The sequence below is a fragment of the Scatophagus argus genome, chromosome 14 (genome assembly GCF_020382885.2).
Source record: "Scatophagus argus isolate fScaArg1 chromosome 14, fScaArg1.pri, whole genome shotgun sequence".
Lineage (NCBI taxonomy): Eukaryota > Metazoa > Chordata > Actinopteri > Scatophagidae > Scatophagus > Scatophagus argus.
This window is the reverse complement of record NC_058506.1, coordinates 22,384,021-22,406,303: the sequence shown is the minus strand read 5'-3', so window position 1 is coordinate 22,406,303 and position 22,283 is coordinate 22,384,021. Positions and strand designations below refer to the sequence as shown.

The 22,283-nt window shown below is 43.4% G+C and overlaps 1 protein-coding gene across 5 annotated transcripts; it reads right to left on the bottom strand.

The window, feature by feature from the left end:
* Positions 1 to 2,425: 2,425 nt before the first annotated feature.
* Positions 2,426 to 21,704, bottom strand: camk2a (calcium/calmodulin-dependent protein kinase II alpha). 5 transcript variants are annotated; one of them, XM_046410543.1, is made up of 19 exons: positions 21,218 to 21,704; positions 20,429 to 20,604; positions 17,570 to 17,664; positions 13,824 to 13,883; positions 9,085 to 9,139; positions 8,289 to 8,354; positions 8,076 to 8,148; positions 7,497 to 7,599; positions 7,052 to 7,135; positions 6,846 to 6,940; positions 6,599 to 6,721; positions 6,432 to 6,515; positions 6,111 to 6,153; positions 4,382 to 4,422; positions 3,898 to 3,946; positions 3,694 to 3,769; positions 3,495 to 3,589; positions 3,101 to 3,339; positions 2,426 to 2,939 (listed from the first exon to the last, which is right to left on the bottom strand). In XM_046410543.1, the coding sequence occupies exons 2-18, from the start codon at positions 20,488 to 20,490 to the stop codon at positions 3,107 to 3,109; spliced, it is 1,437 nt and encodes a 478-aa protein (XP_046266499.1). In that variant the 5' UTR covers positions 20,491 to 20,604; positions 21,218 to 21,704; the 3' UTR covers positions 2,426 to 2,939; positions 3,101 to 3,106. The 5 variants fall into 5 exon arrangements, with proteins under 5 accessions (XP_046266499.1, XP_046266500.1, XP_046266501.1 ...); XM_046410544.1 differs by having other exon boundaries at positions 20,429 to 20,536; XM_046410545.1 differs by lacking the exon at positions 21,218 to 21,704 and having other exon boundaries at positions 3,075 to 3,339; positions 20,429 to 20,667.
* Between the last annotated feature and the right edge of the window lie 579 nt (positions 21,705 to 22,283).

Below are 22,283 nucleotides of genomic sequence, written 5' to 3'. Positions count from 1 at the left end.
GCTGTCTTATTAAGTTTTGTTTTTGTTTTTTGTTGTTTTTTTTATCATATATCATGAAGTCTCCTAAAAAATAAAGCAAACAGAGATATGAGGTTTCAGATAGCCAACAGACCAACACAACAGAAAGGTGAGACTCAGACTGTCCTGATGGACGGAGGCTCAGAAGAGACAAAAAGCACTAAACGGTTCTCAGAAGTACTGAATATATGAATTGACATGAACATTTTATAATTAAATCTGTTTCTATTATTCTTATTTTATATTCTGTTACTAATTGAAATTGTTTCTTTCACTTGATTTTGTTCAAATAAAAACCTGACTGAGAAACAGCTTCTTTCCACAAGCCATCAGACTCATCAACACACTGATGAACACTCCATGAACATTTCACGACATGTCACTTGCACTTTTACTCTTTGCACCTTACATACTGCATCCCACTGCACATACCTGTATGTCCATTGACTGTACTTCTGCTGCTATGACTGTGTGTGTGTGTGTGTGTGTGTATTTTTATTGTACATAGTTTTATCAGGTTGCTGTCCTTTTACTGCACACTGTGTGTGCCTGTTGTGGGCGTATGTGTATGGGTGTGTGTGAAATTATTGTCACTGTCTTACCTACATGTTTAGTTTTAGTTTTAGTTTTTAGTTTTTACTGCACATTGGAGACTGGTCAAACGAAATTTCAATTTTCTGTGCTAACCCCTGTTACATAGATCTTTGACAATAAAGTACACTTTGACTTTGACTTTGACTTTGACTTTGACTTAATCATTTAGTCAACATTCATAGACGTGCATTTATGTCCACTTGGCCCATTTCAAGAAAGTGTGATGTTTAGCTTATGGCTACTGTTAAAAATAAATTCGTTTTCAGTGAAGTTTAAGTAGCTACTGTTTGAGTTTCTGTTTTCAGATCGATCAGTTTATTTAACCTGAACAGCAGAAACAGCATTAAAATCGTTTATTTATATTCAGTTAAACTTTTGACTGGTCAATGATTTTTGTCACTTCTGAGACTCCGTACCAATGAGACTCTTTCGGCTGTTGGACTTCGGTCCCGGCAACAGATGATGCATTATTGTGTCAGCGATCTTGATTGACTGTCTAAGCATCACTGCGACTATTTTGTTTTTGCTTTGTGCAGTTTTTCACTCCGAAACTTCAAAAGCCCAACAAACAATCAAGAGTCCAGTTTAAATTCATTGTGCCACCTGAAAGAGCTCAATAATCAGACACTTCTGAGATACAGCTTCCTGCACGGGACCAGCAGCAGATCAGTGTTGTAAAGTCCCCTTTAGTGAAAGCTGGTAAACTCTAATTAGATTGAATTTTAATGCTTAAACAAAATCAGGGAGAATAATTTGTCCCGTTTCCTTCTGTTCATCTTCCTTCTGTTTTGTCACATCCGTTCTTCCTTCGTTCTTCCTCTCACAGGAGATCTGCTGCTTCCACATCTAAGACATTTTATAAACTAAAGTTTCTTCCTCTAATGAAGCCCAGAGTGGAGAGCAGGCAGCAGGCGGACCGCTCGTTAAGGTACCTCGTAAAGGCCCTCCTTGTTAGGACACCTGGCGGGGGAGGGGCAGGTTGGGCAGGTGAGGGTGGTGTCAAGGTGGAGGTGAGGCTGTTCATGGAAGATCGCAGGTCGGAGAGCGGTGGAAGATTGTGGAGGCTCCCCGAGCCCGATGGAAGCAGAGAGCGTCCAACATCCAAAAGTCATCTGCATGTTTTCAGCTTTTCCTGAACTGCTAATTTCTAATCCGTTAAAGTAATATCACATTTACTGTGTTTTATGATGTAGTTTTAACTGAATAACTGATTTTATCTCTACAATGAAATCTTAACCTTAAAGACAAATGAAGAGCACAATGTTTATTAATCTATTCTAACAATTCGGTGGTGATCAATCTGAACAGATTAGAAATTAATAAGTATATTAAAGAGATCTTCATGTTGGGAAATAAAATATAAAATGTGTAATTTGGTGGCTTGTCTTCTGTATGTTATTTTTCTTTATTTACTGTTGAGTTTTGGTTTGTTATTATTGTAAATTATTGTTTATGTTTAGATTAGAGCACAGAAAGAAACAAAAGAGAAAAATGATTGAAAACTTAAGTAAATAAGTAAAATATGCAAAATCTACGTAATGTTTAAACTGGAGGATGTTTTGGTGGTGCAACTGTGGCCAATCTTAAAAATGATGGAATATTTGCTGAAATCAGCCACTAAAAAAAGAATTATTCATGAATTAAGCTCAAATTAACTTATACCAGTCATTTATTAATCTAAACTATGATTAATGGTAATTTATAAAGAGGTTTTGCCCATTTAAAAAATCCTCAATCAGTGGATCTGAAATCTCCTTAATGTGTCCAATAATTTATTAAATATCTGACTGCTGAATAAGAATTAAAGAAATTAAATTTGCCGCTGAAAATATATCACAAACCAAAATCCCTTCAGTTTATTAACATCTGAAATTCATTATTAAATTTGTGTCGCACATTTGCTATCAGTGTGTTAACTAAGGGGGAACTTCCTGAAAGACTTTTGCTTTGAAATTCTGTCTTTTTTGGGGGGGCGGGGGGTTAAGCCCTAATTAGGACCTAATTAAAGGTGTCGACCTAATTAGTGAAGGAGGAAGTAAAAAACAGCTGGAGATAAGAGGTTTTCACACGTTATTACAATCTGTGTAGCTGATTGGCTAATCAGGAGGGGGTGTGACTGAAGCAAAATCCAGACGAGCTGATTGGTCGATTGATCGACTGGTTGTGCAGTTCAATACTTCCTGGCCCCGGCCTCCTCCTTCTCCTCCTCCATCTTGTTTTTCTCAAACTAAATCCTGATTGGTTGGTGTCAGATGCCTCTGCTGTCAATCAATCAGTTGTCAAGGCCACGGTGGCCCCATCAAAGACCCACCCACGCTGGAAGTTAACTGGATGGAAGAAAAAAAACAATTTAAATATTTTCACTCAACAACGTTATGGAATGTTTAAGACTCTAAAGTTGCTTCAGTCGCCTTTTAATGTCTTAAGGATCATTTTAAAAATGTTTAAAACTGACCTCTGACCTGTTTGTTTAAAACCGTCCTCTGACCTGTTCTTACTTGCTGAGCGTGGAGGCGGAGCCTGAGCGGTGGAAATGGACGATCTGCCACTTCCCGTCGCGGCGATGCCACACTCTGGTCTCCTCTGATTGGGCGGTGCGAGGCGTCCCATTGGCGTCGATGTACTGCGTCACTCTGATGTAAGCGATGCAGGCGGCCTCGTCGCCGACCAGGTGGATGTGAGGGTTCAAGATGGTGGTGTGGACCGGTTTGCTGTTCTTAGACCACACTGAGGAGAGACGGAGGCCGTTACTTGGACACAGGAAGTTCTGCACATGGCTGGAGACAGGCGATAAGCTGCTCCTGGACACCGTGGACACCAGGCTTCATAAGTCATAAGCAAGAGGAGACACTCAATCATGCAGGAAGTTTGGTTCAACTCACAGTTTTCAAAATAAAAGCGGTGGAAGTCGAGGCCTTCAACAAGATTCCCCAACGCCTCAGGCTCAAACGCCGTCACAGCCGGGTCGCACATTTTACTGAGAGGACATTTCACAATAAGAGTTTTATTGAGAAGATAATATTAAGTATATATAAGATAATATTAAGTTAATATAAGAGATGTAGCGTGAACGTTACATACGTGTAGCTCTCAAAGTCTCCGTTGCTGATCGCCTCGATGAGCTGCTCGGTCACTTTGATGATATCCTGCTTCCTCACTGACAAAGAGACAGACAGGTTGTATCTGTCGGTTGTGTTATTCATCTCAGCTCAAGTTTCTTTATGTTTTCAAAAACCTGTCAGTCATTAAAGAACAGTGCTGTAAACTTTTTGAGTGTGTGTGTACCTCTGGTGTCTTCGTCCTCTATGGTGGTGTTTGTGCTCTCAGATGATTCCTACAACAACAACATGAGTCACAGAGATGTTGTTTCACTGATTTGCAGGGTCAGACTGCGGGGATGCTGATTCGCCCACACACACAACAGCAAGGCTGCAGCTCAGCCTCAGTTGCGTCTGATTGGCTGTCAAACCTTGAGAAGGAGGGCGGGTCTTAGCGAATACGAGCCTGTCAGGGGGAGGGTACCCTGATCCCTGAGGTGTTTAGTTTATTGTTGTTTCTTTGAACCAGAGCAGCAGCTACTGAGCTAAATGCTAACGTCATTACTCTAAGTTCACCATGCATTTAGCTTAGCATGTTAGCAACATTAACTGACAGGTCCAGCTGAGGCTGATGTCAAAGTCATCAATTCTGCAATTAAAATGTCAATGATGACGGATGACAAGTCAGAGGATCAGCAGAGTGAAAATAATACAAAGAAGAAAGTTGTCACCTTGACTCCGTCGGCCTTCTTGTTGCTTCCACTCTTTCCTCCTGAGCGAGGGATGAGAATGAAGAGAAAGAGAAGCAGCAGAGTCAGAAAGAAAGGAACAAACGCGGAGAAGAGAAGAGTTGGCATCGCACCGACAGTCGAGAGAAATCTCACAGGAAGCACTTCAAAATAAAGGGAAGGGGAAGTGAGACTTAAAAGTGAACAAAGGAAGTTTACAAAACAAATATCAAAAGTCCATTTTCAGTCACAAAACAACAAAATAGTCCTGTAATCCAGCTCTGCTTCCTGTCTGTGATCCCGTCTGACTTCCCCTGTGTCTGTCTGTGTGCAGCAGCAGACAGACAGGTGGAGGGAGGTCCCGGCGTCACATGGGGGTCACTCAGAGAGAGCTGAGGCCAAATTTAGTTTGAGCTTCAGATAGTTGGAGAGCAGCAACACATTCCTGACCGTGTGAGCGCAGCACAGACGGAGCCCAGCAGGAAACGTTTTATCAGTGAACTACTGACTTCAGACTCGCACTCGCATTAACACAGACGTGACAGACGACACGCTGCTGCTCCCCCACCAATCACAGCTCGCCGTCTTTCACAACCTGCGTGAGGGAAGAGGTGTCAAAAGAAAGGTGGCGTCTGTGTCGCAGTGACATCACTTCCCTTTCACTTCACCATGCTTACAGGTGAAGAGAGCTGCTCTGTTCTCCTATTGGTCACCAAAACTCAGCCAGAAAAGTCGAAAAGCACTCTGACACGTTCGTCTCTCTGTTGCTGCGAGGCGTCCAGATGAGACGTCAGCTGCCGATGTGACATCAGCGGAAACAAAAGGGGAGCCACAGTCTCCTCACCCCCACTCACCCCCACTCACCCCCACTCACCCCGAGCCTCTTCAGGTGTTCAGCTGCTGCGCTGCCTTACTGTGGCTGTGGTGGTCTGAGAAACGGTCTGACTGTCCATCAGCAGGAGGCTGAGGAGATCGTAACTGAACTGTCAGGCATCTCCATGTTTAATGCTGACGTGTTTCCGCTCTTTCATGTTTGTGAAACTGAAAGCTTGGCGGTTAAAAGACGATAAACACAGCAGAGGCCGACATGTCAAAGATTACAGTCCATGAGGACAAAGAGGAGGAGGAGGGGGGACGGGGGTGTGCTGTCTGACTGTGGGACTGTTACTGGGACTGTGGGTTTACACCCGATGGAGTTCAGCTTCACGAAGTCTCGTCCCCGTCCCGTCTGTGTTCGCGTCTCTCAAACTGACAAAACAAAAGAAGTTTTCTGACTGAAACTGAATTCTGTCAGTAATCAGCAGCGGTGGCGGGTGGCGGCACTAAGACGCCTACTGTCTTAATTTTCTATAATCAAAGATAAAGACGTTTTGCTGCTGTGTGTAAAGAGTTGTGAAAAACCTGTCTGTCTCTCCACCTGTCTCTCTCTCTGTCACGGTGGTTTCCATTCTATCTATAGATGTGTGGTCTCCTGAGTGTGTTTGAAACTTTATGACAGCTGCTGTGCTCACACACACACACACACGCCCCCTCAGTGTTAACGTGTTAATTGTGTGAACACCAGCAGCTGATTGGTCGGCCTCTGAGTGCTTAACCCTCTGCTACTGTAACACAGACCTGCAGGTCAAAGGTCAAACCCCATAAAATCCAGCAGGACTACTGATCACATGGAGACAAGCTAACACATGACCTGAGACGGCCCAGGAGGAGACGAGACGAGAGCTGGACTCACCGGAGAAGTTTCTGGTGGCCAACATGGTGGTCAGGATGGCTCCCTGAAGGAAAGGAAGGAAGGATGAAGGGAAGGAAGGGAGGAAGGAAGGAATATTTCAGCACCAGATGTCAAAGAAACTTTGATCATACATCATAACACAGAGACACAAATGAAAGAGGGAGGTCTCACTCTGTGTAGACTTTTCTGAACAGTTCAAACACTGAAAAACCACACATGAAACAAGTAGAACGTTTGACAAATACAAACGTTTTTATGGAGTCATTCAGCTGTGAGCTACACACTGAGTCCCATTTTTTTGGACATGTGACCTCAGCCTACCTTGAGTTTCCTCCTGGCGTTGAACTTCTTCAGACATTCGACCGTCTCCTGTCTGTGCATACAGGATGCCACAGTGGAGCGATGCTGGGAGGAAGATCACAAATCGTCATCATCATCAGACAACACACAGTACACACAGTATATGTATGTGTATGTGTATGTCTCACAGAAATCCAGGGGTGTTTGAGTGCCTCGGCTGCTGTGATCCGTTTGGATGGATTGATGGTCAACATCTTATTAATGAGATCTTTGGCTTCGGGAGTCACCGTGTCCCATTCAGGAGAGGGAAACTGAGAGGAGGAGGAGGAGAGATGAGAGCTGGTCCAGAAGTAACGAAGCCCCGCCCCGAACAAACACACTGACCAATGACTGCTCTCCGTCATTAAACTACAGGTAAACAGTCATGTGACCTACATCATATGCTCCAGCTTTGATCTGCTGGTAGAGACGATGCTGATCTTCATCCCAGAATGGAGGATAACCGACCAATAAGATGTAGAGAATCACACCTGAAGGAGAAAGACAGAGACACAACTGAGAGAGGAAACAAACAAAGAAGGAGAAGAAGTGAGGAAGCGAGTGAGGAGGTAGGACAGCAGCAGAGCAGAGAGGAATCTGACCACAGGCCCAGAGGTCCACGGCTTTGCCATACGGATCCTTCCTCAAAACCTCCGGAGACAGATAACCAGGAGTCCCCGCGAAGCCTGCGCACACACACGCACATACACACACACACACACACACACATACACACGCACACACACACACACACACACACACACACACAAAATGTCAATGTCTTTGGTCAGTAATTAAGATATGATGTAATAAGAATAAAACAGTGAAAGTCAATAGAAATAAGGTGCAGTAAGACAACATAAAATCTGGTAAAGTCTCATTCAGTTAAAACATATAAAATAAAAAACAAAATAAACATAAATGAAAAAGACACAATAACACAAAATAAAATAAAATGAAGCAGAGAGTAAAAACGGTCACTGACTGTAGCATCACAGTAGTACCAGCAGCAGTAATACTGCAGTAGTATTAGTATGGAGGACGTACCAAACCAGGCCTGCTGGTCTCCCTCCACCTCGATGGCGAGGCCGAAGTCGGCCAGCTTCACCGCGGCTCCTTTAGACTTCGAGGCCAGCAGCAGGTTCTCTGGCTGCAGACACAGGACACATGCTAACACGCTAACTCTCATCATTAGTTTACATGAGATGTGCTAACAACGCTCAGTGGATTTCAGTGAGTGGGATCAGCAGCATCTCAGCAGAACCTGAAGGTCCCACGCCCTGACAGGTGCATCTGCGTGGGTGGGTGCACCTCGTGTCATGTGACCGGAGTTCAGCCTACGTGTGAGTCTAGTTCAAACATGAAACTTTACATCTGTCACGAGTTTTTAAAGTTTTATATCTGGATTGCTGCTAAAAGACAAAACTCAAGTCGTATCGTGTGACTTTGTGTATAAATTCATGGGGTTTGTTAATGTCTTCAGAAGGAACCAATGAGCCTGGAGCTGAGAGCCACAGGAAGTCAGACCGTATGAGAGACGCACGATCACGTTGTCGCTTTGAGTCCAAACGTGCGATATGTGATGATGAGAATAAGATGGACTGACGAGTGCAGAAAGACAGGTACCTTCAGGTCTCGATGGACCACGCCCATCTGGTGACAGTGTAGCACCGCCTCCAAAATCTGCTGGATGCAGTGACTGTGGACAAGGGGACACAGGCCATCAGACATAGGGGACAGGACATGAAACTGCATCAGTGTCTGACCAACCAGTGATGAAGAAAGAGAAAGAGGAGGAGCTTAAACAGCGAGATGAGAAGATGGGCGGATGTCTCCTACCTGGCGTCAGCTTCACTGTAATATTCTCTGGCTACAATGTCCTCGAACAGCTCTCCACCTGTTACCCTGCGAGGACAAACAGCATTATGGGAAAACATGCCTGAGGTAACAAATGTGCTGAGTGGTGACAACACGGACAGCACAGCACTGAACCACGCAGTGCAGTGTGTGTACCGAGTCCTGCTGGCTGCCTGCCGCTGCCCCCTACAGGAGGCGGCTGAAGCTGCAGGCAGTTAGCGAACCAGCTAACCCGATCAGAGCCGATCAGTCACGCTCTCCTCGTTCGGTTTTCTTTTCTTTGAGCACACGACATGTTCATGTGCTGCTTAACACTCAATCACTGGTGTTACTGATCAATTTGTTTCTTTAATCATTTTGTTAACTGAGTCAGCTGCTTCGTAGTTTGAGCTGCAGTTTTCTTGCTCTCCCTCCTCCTTTGAGTGGACCAGTTCATAACAAACTAAACATATAAATAACATAACGTGACATAAAATAATGTCGCATCCTGTAACAAAACAGTGTGTTACACAACAAACTGCAGCCCAATGCGTGATGTCAAATTACTTAATGTAACATTACACAATACAACATAACAACAAAAAAATGGTATTTAACATGAAATAAAAATTATTTTACATCACGCAGCACAAAGTCACATGGTGTAAGAACCTCACACAAACAGTCACACATGAGAAAAAAGCTACAACATGAAGTAACCATGTACCACGGCAGGATATGATGTCACGTGGTGTCACATGACCACATAACATACGTGACGGCACAGAGCAGCACTCACAGGTCAAAGATGAGGTAATGATGGGCCTCCTCTGAAATGCTGTCGTGTAGCCGAACTGAAAGAGAGAAAGAAAACTTTATTTAACATTTACAGAACTGATTGGAGCTAAGCTAACAGTTTCCTCCAGCTTCTCTTTCTCTCTTTTTACTTTTATGAAACCATTTCCACACACAAAACACACGACCGTCCTGTGAATGTAAAACATGCTCTTAATCAAAGTAAAAAGCAGACACTCTGAAAATTCATTCTAATGTTCATTCATTCAAATTCTGCAGTTCACAGGATTCAGTTGAACTCAGCTGAACAGCCAATGAGAGGTGACGCTCCTCTGCCGCCATCTGCAGCCTTACTGTATGGACGGGTCACAGTGATACAGTTTCTGTCAGGATACATTGGCCCGCACGCACACACACGCACACACACACACACAATCTCTCTGTGTGACCTCGTCTTAAGATAAGATAAACTTTTATTAGTCCCACAGTGGTGACATTCTCCACAGCACACGCACACACATAAAAGGTTTTTTTTGATGCAGCACACAAACAACCACTCATTTCATTCACATGAGATGGAAATGAGTGGACTGACAGAAGAAGAAGAATCAGCTTTATTGACAGTATATATATTTTTACACACACACACTGAATTCATATTGTTGAACACACACATGCAACACCCGGCAAATTACATGCAGTGAAACACACACAGGAGCAGTGGACAGCATCAAGCATATTGGGGGGTTAAGTGCCTTGCTCAAGGGCACATCAGCCGGCTAATGGAGGAGGGGAGCATTTGTCGCATTAATCACTCCACCACACCCACCCGTCCGGTGGGGGAATCAAACCTGCGACCTCCTGATCACAAGCCGCTTCTCCAACCTCTGGGCCACGGCTGCCCCCACACACCTGGACGCCCCACACACCTGTCCACCCACACTCTGTCCTCACTGCACATGCCGAGGCCGAGCACACTTTCCCAACATCTGTGGGTGCTGACAGCTGCCATGTTTGTAGTTTGATGTTAGGAGTTTCCTCACAGGTGAGTGAGACGTGATGTGAGGGCAGCGATGTGCTTTCACAGCCGAGCTGAAGTCAGCGTGACAGCTGATTCTAACCAAACTGTTCTCTGCTTCGCTTGGACAAGCAGCTCAGCTCACGACTCGTGTAAAGGTGATATTAACAGAGCAGAGTGCAGCGAACTGGCCTGAGGTCAGTACATCACAGGGCAGTAAGTGTGTGTGTGTGTGTGTGTGTGTTGTTGTAAATGAATAAAAAGGTGACTTTTATTTCTTGTTGTAACAGCTGTGAAGAAGTGAGCACACCTGTATTCAACAGGTAACCTTCCTAAACTAGTGCAGTGAGGTTACATCGCGGGACTGCCTGTGATTGGACGGATCAGTCTGACCGCACTTTAAAAGGCTGATTTAATCTCCTAATCATGAACACAGGAGACGGAGACTTACTGGTCCCTCTGCTCATGAGTACTTCTACCTCTGATACTTCAGTACTGATACTCTATTGTACTTTATGTAGCATATGTTAGTTTATTTAGCTTATTATTTAGTATATGTTTATTTAGTCTATTTTTCCCACTAACAGTTAGGCCTTGTTTGGTTGTTTGTTTGCTTATTTTTGACTAACCTGCACTGCTGCTACTGGATGCTTGAATTTCCCTCGGGATCAATAAAGTATCTATCTATCTATCTATCTATCTAATATTCCGCTGATAATACTTTTGTACTTTTACTCAAGTATCTCCTTCGATTGTGAGCAATAACTCCGGCGTATTTCACTCTTTTCCAGCTGCAGTCGTTCAATGAGATGTGGTGAAACATGAAGCACAGATTCAACAACAGCTGTCATGTTTAATGAATGCTGACACACAACATGTAGCCAATCAAATGCACACTGACAGAAGTTACTAGTTTCAGTACTGTATGTGAGTTCCATATGGTGTGGTATTAGTACTTTTACTGCAGTAGATGCAGAGCTGGATGATGAGGATGTTTGTCTGTTTCTGCTCTGAATGCACAAACTCTGTATAGATTGTGTAATAGGATATATAACAGGAGGAAAGAGAAGCTGCTGCCTACACACACAAACACACACACACGCGCGCGCACACACTCGTAAGCGTACCTGTGTGAAGCACTCAGAGAGAAATAATCAGGTTTTTCTCTCGAAACACTCCCACACAGTACAGCAGTGGGATTTGATTTGTCTGTGAGTGTGTGTGTGTGTGTGTGTGTGTGTGTGTGTAGGAGGAGAGAGGGTTTTGATGCCTTCACCTAAGGACACTGTTGCCTGGCAACAGACATGCATACACACACACACAGAGTTATGTAACATTCCACAGTATCTGCAGAGCATCACCTGCCCACACAAAGCTCTGATTGGATGCTCACTTCAGCCGGGGCCTTCTGATTGGCTGGTTTGATCCATGTGAGGTCATATTTGAACACCTGACTGACTGGTTCAGTTTGTTTTAATAAAGACAGAGTTTGTTTTTTGCTGAATGTGGTCAGATTATTTTCAGTGTGAACTGCTGTCAGTCAAAGCATGCTTTTATTGTGAATAGGCCACAGGAAATGCAGTCCTGCTTATTGTCTCTTCGCTCTCTTCATTTTAGAACGTCAATATATCACAAATGTGTCGGATTTACTACGGTGATTACTGCGCTAATTATTATGCACCAACACAAATCAGTTGCTTGTGATTTTTGTTTTAGTGGTTTTACTGTGCAGGTTTTAGTCTGTCTGAAAACTTTTGATTCAGCTTTACTGTCACTGCACACGGCACTGACCATGAACTGTATGTAAACATGGAAGACATGACAGCTCCCCAAAAGTGAAGCCCAATAGTCTGTTTCGCCCCCTGGTGGCTGACTGCAGTACAGCTCATAAGCCCCTCCCCCTCCATGTTAGCAGATGGAACATGAGCCAAACTAAGAACTCGAAAGTCCAAATTCAAAAAAAATTTTCCCAAAGATGTTTTCTGTCATTTTAGGTCGTTCTTGTCATACTGATGTTTGTTCAAGTGTTCATTTTTCTGAACAGTTTGGTTTTAATTTCTCATTTGATGCTATTAATAGGGCCTGAAACATCATGATTGACAGCTGAGCGCTGCTGCTGATTGGGTCAGAGCAGTATATGGGTGGGAAGTCAATACCACAGCTCCACCTTCCGATCACTCCCGCACAGAATCTGGCTCCGAATGACATCATCAGAACAAGATGGCAGCGCTCTATTCAGGGATCATTTTGGCTTCATTTTAGTACAGTGGGAGGAAGTGGAGACATTAGTAACTAACCAGAAATGCAAAAAGCAGTAAACTGCACAGCACAGATTCACCCTCCATCTGAGAAGAATTTCGCTTTAAGATGTTTGTTGCAGCAAGTGTATGAAGTCCAGTACATTCTGTTACTGTGCACGGTCACAATTAAAAAAATATAAATGATTCCCCTTTATGCTGGGGACCCACTGCAGAACCAGCACGGCCGTTACTGTCCAGTCACCTCAGTGAGAAAGACTCTACCAGCAGATGATAAGGCAGCTTATTTTCAGCAGAAATGAAAACACAGAATGGAATAGATTCACCATTTGGAGAGCAAACAGACCAGCTGACTGATACTGACTGAACAGCCTTCAGATGGAGGTGGAAACAGAAGATGCTGACGTTGTGTACTTAAGATCTTTTAAGCAACATCTTTAAATCTCTTTTCAAAAGCTCCATTAACATAAGCGATAGCAAAAAAGTAGCAGTACAAGGCATGCAGTATTAGTATGTGAACATTTCCCAGGTTCTGTTGACGGGCTAACAAACACCACAGTCCTGCACTGAATTTGTCTTGTTTTTGCTGATAAAATTCAGAAAATCAGACAAGCTGTCAGTTCCTGTCAGTGTCCACTTAAATTCAACCAGCACTACTCACTTTCAGCTATAAAAAAAAGCCGCCTGCTTCACAGTCAACACTTCTCTTCTTCCCACAGAGCCTGAAAACTGCAGTCATTGAACTGCTCTTAAAAAAGAACAAGTCACTAATGAACAACACAGGCTCAGAACTAACCTCCTACTGTTCGGTTAAGTCATTGAAAAGGCTCATTTTCAAACACATCCATTCACCTAAACCTTTATTTTGATCGGGATTTTAACCAGAGCAGCACGGAGAAGCTCAGTTTAGGACATGAGTGAACTCCTAGCGAGAGAAAAACCTTTGGATTTCAGTGCTGCGTGCTCTCCACAAAACGTTACAGGACTACAAGACTGTGGTGGGCATTCTGGCACTAAAACTAAACCAAGTCTAAACTGGTTTGAATCCTCTGTTAAGGACGAGGACTGCATTGTGTCCATCAGTAACATCTAATGGAGTTCCTCAGGGCTCCGTTCTCAGACATCTTCAGTTCAACATGTACATGCTGCTGCTGCCAGCTCAGGTGTGAGGAAACAACCAAACATCTGACCTGTTCAGTCTCAAATAGCCTTATGTGTCTTTTTAAACGCTTTGTGTTTCTTATCTGACCACCTCTCCTGCCTAACGCTTTGTGTTGTGTTGAAAGCTGCTGTACAAAATATTTGTCCTGCCTTGTAGTTGTAGCAGAAGAAGGAGGAGATGTTGAAGGAATAGTGGTAATAAAGCAGCAGTAGCAGTGACCTCAGCAGTAACAGTAGTAGGCATGGTAGCACTAGTAAAAGTAATACAGTATTAGTAGTAGTACCTGCAGTACATGCAGTACTCACCGATGTTGGGGTGCTTCAGTAAACGACAGATTCGAGCTTCACGGTCCAACTTCTGATGATCTGCCAACACAAAAACACATCGATCAGTGATCAGACGTATTGATCATAAAGCGATACAGACCGTTTAGTGTCAGGGTGAAGGTGCAGATTGAGGTACTGACCAATCAGAGCATGACAGCATGAGCCCTGTCTCCTGATTGGATATCTCAGGCGTCAGTCAGAGATCAGCTTCGGGCTGCTAATGTCAGCACGAAGTCACATGTGATTTCATAAAGATGATGATTCACCCACTGAGTCATCTTCATCTATTACTGTGAGCTCAGAGTAATAAACTTAATGAGCAGCAGTGAACAGTGTGGATTGTTCCCCCTGAGTTTTGCCTCTCAGGTTATTTGCAGGCTACTTTTCACTATCGGTGAAGACTGTTTGAGCCTGGAATGAATACCTGCAGACAAAACTCAGGACGATGAAGTCACCCCCTCATGCTCCATACAACGCCTCCAAAGTCATTAGAAAATGATTATTTTACATTCAACATAAATCCAAGTTAATGACAGCAGCCCTAATGAAATTTAAAATGATTGATGACAGAGAAAGTTCGAGATGACTGAAAGTTGTCTTCACTGAACAGCTCATCGTTCACACTGAAAGTTTCATATTCATACAGCCTGTACAGAACAGAGTGTTCATACTGTAAAGATATTCCTCGAGCCGTCCTCTGTGCTGTGAACGTGACGCAGAAGATGCTTTAAACTAACTTCAGAAGGGATGAAGGGACTGGTGGACCCGCACGTCACTGCTGATGATGGGCTGCTTGTGTAAACAGAGATGAGTTTGTCCTGAGGGTGGTGCTGACATCAGCAGGGCAGGGCGTTTCATCTCTAGCCACATTTCCATCCAAAGACAGAGCAAAGTTTAACAACATTTTGTGAAAACTGGGAAAATGAAACATGACAAATGGTTCATTTTCATCAACTCCCGTTATATGCACATTCATAAACAGCAGGTGGCGTTAATTCTCATTAAACCACCACAGAAGAAGATGGTACTGCAATGAGATGACTTTGTCATTAAAAGAGGTCCAGTCACAGGTCAAATGATGGAGACCATGATGGAAAACAAGCATTTCTGTGGGCTTTGTGTGTTAATGTGAGGAAGGTCACAGCCTCCTCGTCACGCCTCCCAGAGGATGTTTTCAGCTGGAAGTCACGTTAAGTCACATGACTCTGAGCGGTCTGAGGTGTGCACAAACCGCTAACTTCCTATGAACCCAGCTCAGCTTAACCTCTCATTCATCTCCAGCAGAGCAGCAGGGACTGATCCAGGACCAGCCGCAGCTCACTTTCAGCTGAATGAACAGACGAGCGTCCTGCAGCCAACAGAGAATCTGCTGAGGGAGGTTTCCAACAGAGCTGCAGCTCCCGAGCTCGACACAAAGACTGAGAACAAAAAGGAGACCTCAGAGCTGAAAACAGATCTAAGAGCAAAACATGAACGTGCTCAAACTGCAGGAAACCATCGAATCAAAGAGACGGAGACGAAACCAAAGACGCTCTGCTGCCTGTCGCCCTTCTGCTCCAGAAAACACAGCACACAACTGTCACGCTGGCTTCAAACCCAAACACACACACACACACACACACACACAGAGCAAACACAGACTGTTGGTTTAAGGAACATTCGATGGTTTCACTCCTCATTTCCAGTAAGACCAGCTGGTCGCATGGTGTTTGACTCGCTGATGTTCTCCATCACCACACAGTAAAACTGCATTCAACTCATCTGAAACAATCGAAATGAAATGTGACGACACGACAGACACATTCAGGCAGACTGATGTGTTCGACCTTTGTGACGGCCCCTCGAGTTTGTCTGGTGGCCCTTTGGAGGGCCTGGCCCCTCAGGTTGGGAACCACGGGACTAAAAACTAAAAAAATGCTTCTCTGACACTAATGCATCACAGTACTTTTACTTTTTTCAGTACATTTTGCTGGTAATACTTTAATACTTCTACTTACATGCAGAACTTTTACCTGTAACGGAGTATTTTTACACTGTTGTACCAGTACTGTTACTGCAGTGAAGGTAAAATCATCAGATCGAGTTTGTCACGCTCAAACTGAAGAAGGTGGAGTCACGTGAGCGGAGCTGCAGGCTGCAGCGGTCAGGAAGTGAGAATATTATGGGATGTGTTATTAGATGTGGAGGAGGTTTGGCGTGTGAACACATGGACTTTGTGAGGGTGTGAAGAAGAAGAAGAAGAAGAAGAAGAAAGGCCTGTTTCCTCCAGTTTGTCATGCAGCCTATTAAATACTGAGCCAAAGTTACAACACAAACGCTTCAGCAGAGATCAAAGTGATCAAACTGAAACTATTTTTATATAATCAATCAGCTGTTTCAATGACTGTGAACACGCTGACTCAGATTGGAAAAATGTGATGCACAAATGAATCATCAGAATAATCAACAGATCGAACACGGATGAAAGAAATCATTATCCCCGACTGATAAACACAACTTAATTAGTAATTAGTTATTAATTAGCAGCCACGTCCACTGTCATCGTCATCATCATCATTTTTATTGTTATTGTTATTATTATGTAACAGAGTTAATAACATGAGTTACTGCAATGACGTCTCACACACACACACATACAGACACACACACACACACATATATCTTTGTCAACTTTGCAAGGTGTTGCTAAGCAACTGAAGGAAATCTCTTGAATTGAAAAAAAATGTGAAAATGGAAACAGACAGACAGACAGAGCGACAGACAGGCAGAGAGACAGACAGACAGACAGACAGACAGACAGACAGACAGGTGTGTCGCTGGTGTTTTGGGATCAGATCTAAACTGAGACCTCAACAGGAAACAGAAACCACATGAGACAAACTACTGAAACATGCAGGCGTTTAAAAAGCTAAGCTAACGTAGCTCCTCCCAGTGCTGTGACTGTAATGCTAACGTTCTCATGTTAACATGACGTTCATCAAAAGTTTTGATTTTCGTATAATTCAAGACTTCCTGTGTCTGTTTCAAATTAAAAGCCCTGAAACGTCTGTGTGTGGACAGAATCTCTTCATGTTTTCATGTTTTTTATTGCCTGGCAGCAGAAACTCTGTGGACACCAGCTGCCGTGAGGCCGCCGTCACACACCTGCACAGGTGGGGATCAGCATGTGCAACAGACCTCGGAGTCTTTCTGTTTCTTCACTGTTTGGGAAGGTCCAGTGAGTTCAGCTTTCTGCTAGAATGGACTTTCTGACATTTCACACAGAAAGCAAGAAGTATAAAGCAAAAGCCCACACGGGGCTCACGCAGAAGACAGTTTGTGTCCTGTGATGGCTTCTAATTTATCTTAAACAATCAGTATCCTAACCGTCCAGTCACAGCTGGGTTAGCTTTATGAAAACATCGTGGTTTGGGTTATAAATACACCTTTCACAATGTCAAACACGTTCCAGGTGGCTTTCTGGAAGCTTTCTTAGCTTTACGCCGCAGGTGTTTCTGTAAATAAATAAGTAAACAACCTACAGACGTCTTTTGTATTTCCTTGTCATGTTTACGCTCTGGCATTCAGAGCACCTTTGAATCACCAGAAAGTGTCATTTCAACGTCACTGATGAACTGCTGAGCTCTAAACCAACTGAGCCAAGAAAACATGTCTGCCTTCACTGGAGACCAAGTGTGTTGTGTTCATGAGTTACGTGTTCGTCTGAGTCCTCCTCAGGTCCTCACCTCTGGCAGAGAGTTTCTTGGTGTTGATGATCTTGGCTGCATACTCCTGGCCTGACAGCACCTTCACACAGCGCCGCACCACTGAAAATGCTCCCCTGGAAACACAACAGGAGGAACCATTCATCTTGACTCACGATAAGAAAACAAGAAAACCTTTTCCTAACTCGATATTTTTCAAATTTTAACAACATTTTTCCAATATAAAAGGATTATACTAATACCAATATATATTATACTATATATATTATACTACACAGGAATTCTAACACATTTTCTCATTGTTACTAAAGTGTACGACAGGTCAGACTGAAGGAAATGTTTGTCACTGAAATGAGCTAACTGACATCACTGTGTTAGCTTGATGCCAACATCTGGTTCAGAAGTTCATGTTCTCCTCAGGATGAACCGCAATAACTCTGGTGATCTCCTGACTTTTCATCTAGCGCCACCATCAGGTCAGCGTTTTAATGGGTCCCACGCTGCATGGTTTATGACTGATGACATGTTAGCATGCTGATGGTAGCGATAGCAGCCATAGGCTTTATTTTTCAGTTGTGATGACATTAGTAAACATTTGTCTCTATTTGTCCAGCTCAGGTGAGGCTGTGCTTAACAGCGTGTGAACGCCTCACAGGACTGAATGAGTGCTAACGAAATAGTCATCTTGTTGTCAGGACACTCCACTACTGATAATAAAAATATTATAAACTACTTCTAACATCACTATGGCTACTAGAACTACTTCTATTCCGTTTCATTACTACAGCTATCGCTTCATTTTACTACTACAACTTCAAATGTTACTGCTGCTACTGCAAACATCACCATGGTTACGACTGTTACTTCTGCTATCACCGCTGTTCTCACTCACGCTCATGCTAAGATAATACTGATGCTGCTGTAAATATAACTCAACAACTACTACTACTGTGCTACTACACTACTGTGCTGCTTAAAATATTCCTGCTACTGCTAACCATGCTACGAATATTAGCACTATTGTTCCCTCAACTACTCGCGCTGCTACTGTCTCTACTACTGCAATTAAAACTGCTACCCCCACTTCTAAAACTACTTTTAGTACTACTGGTACTACTGTGGTGGCACTACACTGTAAATGCTGAACTACTACTACTAATGCCACTGTACTGTAACTGGCTGCAGTTCACCAAGGGGGAAGGTAGCCCTCAATGAAGAAAAGAGTGGATGCAGATGATTATTTACACCTACTTCTAGACAAAAAAAATTATTTAATTTAATTTTTGGAAATGCAGTATTGATTATAGATCAGAAGTGAAATGAAATGTTTTCTTGCAGGGCAGACAGTTTTCCCCGTCACAAGCTAGCATTCTGTTAACGTATGCTGATTGGTCGATTAAAGAGCTACGACTGCCAACTTTATGTTACGGTAGACTAACTTCAGTTATCACAACGTCAACATAACCACAATAATACAGTGTTGGTTTCTGTGCGTTACAGATGAGAGCTAATGAGAGCTACAGCAGACGTCAAAGCAAAACACACACTTGGTTCTTGATTGATGTGTGAAACCAAAATGGTGGATGCTGTAAACTGAGTCATGACGCCACAAATACCTACAGAAAGATATTACTACTACAAAAAAGCTGCAAAATTCTAATCTAATGGAAGTGTAGCCTTGGTGTCGATGGAAACTGTCAGATTTTTTTTCCACTCCCTAAAGGTCACATTTTGGGCCTACAGCTCCACAGCCCCCCCTTCATTCTGGACTACCTCATGAGCGCCCCCTACATAACATAAAGTTCCGAGAGTGGGAGTTCTCCTCTGATTAGAAATTCTCTGACATTACACAAAGTGGAGGTGGGGAGTTAGATTAATTATCCAGGTGCATTGTGGGAAATTTAGGATTCAGTGTTAAGTCAGCTAAAAGTCAGAACCTGCACAGTTTCTGTTTTAAATCTGTCTCTCAGAACAACTGGTTCTTTATGGAAGAGATTATTTCTTAGAGAGCAACACACTGTGATCAATAAATATTATATTGATTTCCTTGGAAGTGAAACAGTTTTTACAGAAAGATTTCTGTGTCTGCGTTTCTCATGAAAGCTGGATTCTGCCACCCACCATCACATTATGTAAGAGACCTGGCATTATGTGTGTGTGTGTGTGTGTGTGTGTGTGCACGCCTGTGTGGGCAGTGAGTGGGATGGGGTCAGAGAGGTGATACACTCATCCCTCTATCCATCTATCTGCACGGTCAATAATATATAACTGATCTATCACTGAAACTCAATTAATTCATTCATAATTGATGAATATGTGTTATTAGTCTTGTTCATTATTAGGATTAGTAGATCAACATCTTAAAAAATGTCCGCAATAATTTCATACATTTTATAGATAAAACATGAAATATAAAATTGAATTGAAATTGTAAAATGTTGTAATATTATACTTCACAAGTGCAGCACTGTAATCATGATATTAATGAAAACAATGAATACAATTGTAAATATGGTTAATACTATTATTAATAATGATCATAACAAATTAAAACAAAATATGTTGAAAAGAAACAAAAAGGTTAAAACATAAAAATATGTAATGTATTATGTAGTTGTAATATTTGATAACAACCATAATAAATAATTAATAAAATAAGTCTAACAATTTAAACTTTCTGCAGAACATACAAAACATGACCGTACTACATGTTAGGATGTGAATAAAATCAGAAATATAAAATATCACCGTAAAGAATAATATCTTTAACCCAATAATGTAGTTAAGTATTAATTGTAGTATTTGTAGTACTGTAGTACTTATGATGATGATGATGGTGGTGGTGGTGATGAAGACGACGATGAAGATGACGATACTTACTTGCCCAGCTCCTCATACAGCTGATACTCTTCGGTGAAGCGAGTGCAGATGACCGTTGCCATGGCGACCCGACCGGGCGAGGGTCAGGGGCTTCCTGTCCGTCTTCCTCTGAGGATGATGGTGATGGTGATGAAGAAGGCCAAGAGTTAGACCTGTCTGTCTGTCTGTCTGTCTGTCTGTGTGAAGAATGGAGCAGAAAAAACAGAAAGAGGAGAAAAACAGAAGAAGCAGAGAGATGAAGAGAGAGTTGTGGTACTGGACAGAGGAGAGGAAGAGGAAGAAGAGGAGGAGGAAGAGGAGGAGGAGGAGGAGGAGGAAGAAGAAGAAGAAGAAGATGGAGGGATAGTGGAGAGAGCAGTGAGGAGAGCTTGCGTCTCACTGTCCCAATCTGTGGGAGAGAGACAGAGATGCTTTCAGACGCTCCACCTGCCCGCCCACTCTCCCCCGTCAGCCAATCACAGGCCAGGACACACACACACACACACACACACACACAGGGTCGCCATGGTAACTGCATCCTCTCTGTCTGCGATGGAGAGTAAGACTGCAAACATTGCCAGATTATACAGAAACCAAAACTGTAATATTATAAATATTACAGCAGATAAAAATTTGCTACAAATTTTACTACATGGAATACTATCACTGCTACTGCTAATACAACAAAATGTCCCTAAAACTGCTACAGCTAATACTACTACTGATACTTGTGCTATTACAAGGGCCACTGCTTCCACACTGTGACTATCAATCCAACTTCTACTGCTGTGAAAACTGCTTGCACGTCACCTGGTGGACCAGAATGTAATGAATGTGGGCTGAAATGTCCCCTGTCCAGGATGTCTTGGGACACAGTCCAAGAAGAACCTGCTGGTGGGGATAGTCAGGCTGAGGAAAGGAGTCCACCCAGTCTTCCAGGTCAGGAACCCCTGAGGGAGCAGACAGGAATCAGGAGGTCAGGACTGCAGCTTCTGAGGACAGAGAAGACAACACAGGGAAGTGAGAGAACTTGAGCCTGAGAGAGGCCATGAAAAACCTCTGGAGACAGCTCAGGAGGTAGAGGCAGGGCTGAGACCAGGATGTTCTCAACATCTGCTGGGTCGCACAGCTGAAGGACCACAGACGGTACAATAAGTGGAAAGAACTTGAAGCAAGTGCAGAAGTGCCTTAAACCTGCAAGTCTTTCAGGTATCCAGCAGGGGGCGCCTTCACTACTTTCAAACAGAAGTCTGATGGTATGTAATCTCACTTGATTCTTGACCTCAGTAAACAGCTTCAGTCAGATCCGATCAGGATCGATTCCACTGCTCAGCCTCCCTGGGAAAACCAACTGGAGGACGATTCCCTCTCTGTCCTGGAACAGTTGACCAGGTGTTTATCTGGCCATCAGTACCGTCCACATGCGCTCGGTGGACTCACAGCTGAGTCATCTGGGGTGTGTTGTGAAGGTCTGCAGCAGGCGGATGCTACATGTCTTTCAGGCCTTGTATAAGAGCCGTGTCTGTATCTGTGGGCGATGGACTCTGTCAGTTGTTCCTGTCACAGACTATTTTGGTGATTTTCATGGACAGAATCTGAAGGCTCAGTCAAGGTGTGGGATGTCGGTACAACGGCCTTCAGGACTACATCACTGCCTTTTGTTTCTCGATGATGTTACTCTGTTGGCTTTTGTCCAGTGGTGACCTTCAGCAAACACTGAGACTGATTCCAGTCTGAGGTCCAGTCTGGAGTGCGTCGCTGCTCCAGGTGGAGTAAGTGGCCTTCAGGTACCTCAGTGAGGGTCTGATGTGTCCTGAGATCAACAGGTGGACTGGTTCAGAGTCAGCAGACACTGTATGAGACTGTGGCCGGTTCA